Source organism: Hevea brasiliensis, chromosome 1 (genome assembly GCF_030052815.1).
Source record: "Hevea brasiliensis isolate MT/VB/25A 57/8 chromosome 1, ASM3005281v1, whole genome shotgun sequence".
NCBI classification, from domain to species: domain Eukaryota; kingdom Viridiplantae; phylum Streptophyta; class Magnoliopsida; order Malpighiales; family Euphorbiaceae; genus Hevea; species Hevea brasiliensis.
In genome coordinates, this window is record NC_079493.1 from 102,381,351 (window position 1) to 102,384,770 (window position 3,420).

Below are 3,420 nucleotides of genomic sequence, written 5' to 3' on the forward strand. Positions count from 1 at the left end.
AAAATTTTATTATGTAGAGATTAAATTGGAATTTGTGTTATTTTAAAATTGTTCAAGTATTTTTATTAATTCCTTGTGTTTTTTTTTTTTTTTTTTTTTTGCATTTTCCCTATTCGAAAATAATTTTCGTGCATTACTGCCTTGATAACGTAGAAATTTAGGAGAATTAATTAATCTTGTTATGTAAATAGTTTATACTATTTTCTATTAAAAGATGAAAAACATAAACAAAATGAGAGGAGAAGGGTGTGGGTGTGGGTGTGGGTGTGGGTGCAGAGGGAGAGAAATATATGAAGACAGAAATAAGAGTAAGAAAGAAATAAAAGAGAGTGAGTTAGGATAGTTTAAGTATTAAAAAAAAATCAAATTGGCTAAAGAGTTAACGGAACCAAATTATAGAGATGAATTAATATGTTTTTTAAAATATATGGTCTAATTAATTAGTTTTACTAAAATAAAAAATTAAATAAAAGTTTGATTGACATGAAAATATGTTAACTAATAAAAAAATTGATAGAGTAACTAAACAGTTTAACCGAATAAAATACATAAACTAAATAATATATTTTTTAAATATAATAATTAAATAATTAATTTTATTAAAATACTAAGACTAAATAGTAATTTTTAATATATATTAATTACCCATATGTTAAGAATTCTAGAGAGGAGTTAGATGGTCTGTGCTCATTATTTTGATTTTCGTTGGATGCATAATATATAATTAACTTGAATTCATCATAATGAATTCTTCAATGTAAACTACATAAATTTTTAATTTGTATCTTACTCATGCAATTTGTCTTATTTTCTCTATTTTATTAAATAATTAAATTCAACATAAATTTTCAATTTTTGCACTTGAATCATTATTTGACTCTAATAATTGAAATATTTTTAATGCTTAATTGATTAGCAAGACATAGTATATTATCAAATTATTTTATTTCATATTAAACGAAAAATCACATATTTATGCGAATCAAATTTACAAAACTATAGGCAACATAGAGCACGTCCCCAACATGAAGAGAATGAAGTGGGGAGATCAGCTGACTACCACGAAGAGCATCGACAGTGCCAAGAGCATCACTTTCTACTTGTAAATTACTGAAACCAGTTTGTATAGCCAGATCAAGCCCAAACTTAATAGCGTGAATTTCTGCCAGTGTTGGATCCCAATTAGCAAAAATAGATTTCACACTTGCCACCATGACCTCTCCCTTGTCATTTCGAATTACTGCACGTAGACCAACCACTCCCAACGAAGATACACTGGCATCAGTATTCAGATTGTAGCACTGGGGAGAAGGGAAAGACCAGTTTGTAGTGGTATTAACCTCCTGATGATCTGAATGAGAAGTACATGCTACATCAAGATATTCATTTCTCAAACTGATACATGAGGTAATGATTCGTAAGGCATTAAAGTGCAGGTTCAAGAAAATGAGCTGATAGCGAGCTTTCCATATACCCCAAGCCAAAATAACAAAAAGCTCCATAGCATCTGAGTCGAAATTGGCAAGCACATAGTGAAAAAGTTGAGTACCTGAACTGAGGCCTAAGTTAGCCAAATGAATACGCAGAGGGCTAACATACCAAAGGCGTGACACTGGTGGATAGCTTGCAAATAGATGATCAGCAGATTCAGGATCAAAGCCACACACAAAACAAAACACATCAACATCCATAGTGGTGGTTAACTTTCGTGGGCAAAATATCTTATAGCAGCCGCCAGAAAAAAGCCCAAATCCAAGGCGGAATTTTAAGAGCCCATAATTTCTTCCAGGGCCTAGATGATGATGATGGACTCTGAATATCAGATTTGCGCTGTTCATGCAACCAGTGATAGGCACTACGAATAGTGAACAATCCTTTTTTCGTTCCTTTCCAGTATACTCAATCAGCTGGCCTATAGATACTCAAAGGAATTTGCAAAATTTGATCCGCCTCAAAGGGTAAGAACATGGCTCTGATTAACTGCTCGTCCCACAACCATCTGTGATTAAATTGGAAACAGTATCTGTTGGCCGGATAGTTTGCACCGGCGACCATACTTTCCCTCCTGCCTGGTCTGGAAGCCATGTATCGCCCCAAATATTAATTAAGCAACCATCATCCACACACCAATATAAACCTAAAGACACAGCATCATGCACAGTCAAGATACTACGCCGCAAGTAATTTGGGCGGTGTCCTAATTGAGCAGATAAAATAGAACCAGTAGAAAAATATCTAGCCTTAAGAACACGAGATGCAAAGGAGTTTGGACAGCAAAGCAGACACCTCACCTGCTTAAACAAATAATGCGAGATTAAAGTCATGGAAAGAGCGAAAACCCAAACTTCCATTGCTTTTGGCCTTTGATAGTTTATCCCAGTTAAGCCAGTGAATTTTTCGATGCTCATTTTGTTGACCCCATCAGTAACAGGCAACCAACTGTTCTAATTCTTGACATAATGATCTAGAAGCAAGAAGCAACTCTTGACATATGTAGGGACCGCCTGCAGGACAGATTTGAGCATAACTTCCCTACCTGCAACATATAAAGAATTATTGGCCTAGCTCTTCACTTTATTCCAAACTCGATCTTTAACATAACGAAAAACAATTCTCTTTGATTTCCAGAGCACAGAAGGTAAACCCAAGTATTTTGACGATTGATCCACCTGTCGATCACCAATTCTTCCTCGAAGTTCACTGCGAAGATGGCTGTAGACACATTTGCTAGTAGTCAACTCAGATTTTTCCATGTTTATTTGTTGGCCAGAAGCCCTTTCATATGTAGTTAGCAAGCTCCTAATTGCATCCGCCTCATCAGGAGTAGCTCTGCCAAACAATAGACTGTCATCTGCAACGAAAAGGTGTGAGACTGGAGGAGCTGGCAATTTTACACCATGCAGTCTGCCTATTTGCTTGGCATTTTTCAGAAGAGACGATAGACCCTCTACACAAATCAAAAACAAATACGGAGAAATAAGATCCCCTTGCCTTAATCCTTGAATTGGCTTGAAAGCTGGAAAAGGTAAACCATTAATCAACAAGGAATATTGCACAGATGAGACACATAACATGACCAGATCCATAAATTTTCCATGGAAACCCATCTTCTGCATCATTTGTTTAAGGAAAGGCCATTCAATCCTATCGTAGGCTTTGCTCATATCGAGTTTTAAAGCAAAGTAACTTTTTTTGCTCCTATATTGGGTTTTCATAAAATGAAAGATCTCAAAAGCTATTATGGCATTGTCCTGAGCAAGTCTATTTGGGACAAATGCACTTTTCGACTCATTGATGATCTGAGATAGAATTAATTTTAGGCGATTGGCAACCATCTTTGAGATTAATTTGAAAATTACATTACATAAAGCAATAGGCCTAAAGTCCTTTGGTAATTCTGGGTTTTTCAGTTTGGGAATA

At 35.1% G+C, this 3,420-nt stretch overlaps 1 protein-coding gene across 1 annotated transcript; it reads right to left on the reverse strand.

Moving 5' to 3' along the window:
* Positions 1-928: 928 nt before the first annotated feature.
* On the reverse strand, positions 929-2,994 carry LOC131179259 (uncharacterized). The gene is made up of 2 exons (XM_058145565.1): positions 2,292-2,994; positions 929-2,137 (listed from the first exon to the last, which is right to left on the reverse strand). Exon 2 carries the CDS (start codon positions 1,836-1,838, stop codon positions 966-968), a length of 873 nt encoding a protein of 290 aa, XP_058001548.1. The 5' UTR covers positions 1,839-2,137; positions 2,292-2,994; the 3' UTR covers positions 929-965.
* Positions 2,995-3,420: the final 426 nt, after the last annotated feature.